Genomic DNA, 1,651 nt, shown 5'->3' on the forward strand with positions numbered 1-1,651 from the left:
AAAGCAGGAGACTTGGTGACTAAAGTCCGAGCCTATGACGCCGATATCGGATATAACGGCTGGCTGCTGTTTTCACTACAACGAGTCAGCGACCACAGTCTCTTTTCTTTGGACCGCTACACGGGCCAGATCAGAACACTTCGCTCCTTCACGGAGTCGGACGAGGCTGAGCATCGACTGCTCATCCTGGTCAAAGACAACGGCAACGTTTCACTCTCGGCAACAGCGACTGTGACCATCAAGCTCGTGGAGCCCAAAGAGGCTTTTGCAGCTTCCGACATCAAAAGTGCAGCAAAAGTGGACGAGGAGGACAATGTGACTTTTTATCTCATCATTACTTTGGGCTCGGTGTCGCTCCTTTTTGTCATCAGCATCATCGTGCTGATCGCCATGCAGTGCTCCAAATCCACAGAGTACACTTCCAAATATCTGCAAGACGCCAATTATGACGGCACGCTGTGTCACAGCATCCAGTACAGATCAGGAGACAAGCGCTACATGCTAGTCGGACCAAGAATGAGTATCGGTTCGACCGTAGTCCCTGGCAGCCACGCCAACACTCTGGTGCTCCCTGACAGGAGACACACTTCCGGGGAGGTAAGAAAAATGCAAAAAACATTTCTGTCGCTCATGTTTTATATGTGCTTTCAACAATTACATCGATATCTTGTTTTTGTTGACTTTGTCTTTTGCAGTAAGGCAATCGCTTTCAATATCCTACTAGTCTGACATTTGACCTCAACTTTCCTCAAACCATTTGATCTCAGTTGAATTATTGCTCTGACACTTTGTTTTGATTCTTCTAAATGTACACATATTCCAAAGCACACCCACGGGAATCTTCCTATACCTACAAGTCAGTTGAGTGAAATGCTAAATGTACCTTGCTAGGTTTGACCTTTTTCCCCGGATAAGTGCATTCAAGGCCTTTCAGTATATTGCAAATCAAAAAGTTTACATTGATGTATATATTTTTTTAAGAAACATTTCGTTAGAAATGCTTGGATGAGTGGATTTGTGGCTTTGATGGTTCAATTCTACTTTCTGTTTGTTTTTTGTTTTTTTTTAATTACTGACACCAAAACCTACCTATCTTACCTGCCTGTCAATTTAGTTTGCAAAATTTATCTACTAAGGTTATACGTTTCATGCACATACTGTACTTCATGTACTGTCTAATCTGTGGCCTATAGTAGTTTAATGGTGTAACTTTCGTGATTCAGTTTTTTTTGTTTTTTTTTTACCTAAATAGTGAGTGGTCTACTGCACATGCTTCTCAAATATCATGACTTTTTTTGACAATGCAATACAAAAATCAGGGTGTGTTTATAGAATTTGAAGGATAATGATGTGGCAGTATTTCTGTGTACACGTTGTGCAAAAAAACTGTCACTCCTTGTGCAGATTAGCAAAAACATGTTTTATTTTTTTTGTTTGTTTTCTTTTGGTCGTCGTTCTGAATCGTTGAATCATTTATGTTGATGAGACACTTGGCCTCATTTACTGAAACGAATGGTTGTAGCTTTGATTGTTTAGCAAGAATGCGGATAGTGTTGGTTCTGTCCATGACAGAAAACGTTGCAGTGTGGCAAAGTAAATATTTGTGATTAACGTGATGACGTCCTAAAAGCAGTTCATGCTTGCTACCTCT

At 40.9% G+C, this 1,651-nt stretch overlaps 1 protein-coding gene across 1 annotated transcript in view; it reads left to right on the forward strand.

The window, feature by feature from the left end:
• LOC109518285 (protocadherin alpha-8-like) overlaps positions 1-597 on the forward strand; it is a gene marked incomplete at both ends in the record, with an annotated part of 1,993 nt that extends 1,396 nt beyond the window's left edge. Inside the window, one exon of the mRNA XM_019874033.1 lies at positions 1-597. This exon is cut by the window's left edge and continues 58 nt beyond it. Coding sequence (XP_019729592.1) covers positions 1-597 — 597 coding nt within the window.
• Between the last annotated feature and the right edge of the window lie 1,054 nt (positions 598-1,651).

This window comes from Hippocampus comes, unplaced genomic scaffold, assembly GCF_001891065.2.
Source record: "Hippocampus comes isolate QL1 unplaced genomic scaffold, H_comes_QL1_v1.1 scaffold710, whole genome shotgun sequence".
In the NCBI taxonomy this organism is placed as follows: domain Eukaryota; kingdom Metazoa; phylum Chordata; class Actinopteri; order Syngnathiformes; family Syngnathidae; genus Hippocampus; species Hippocampus comes.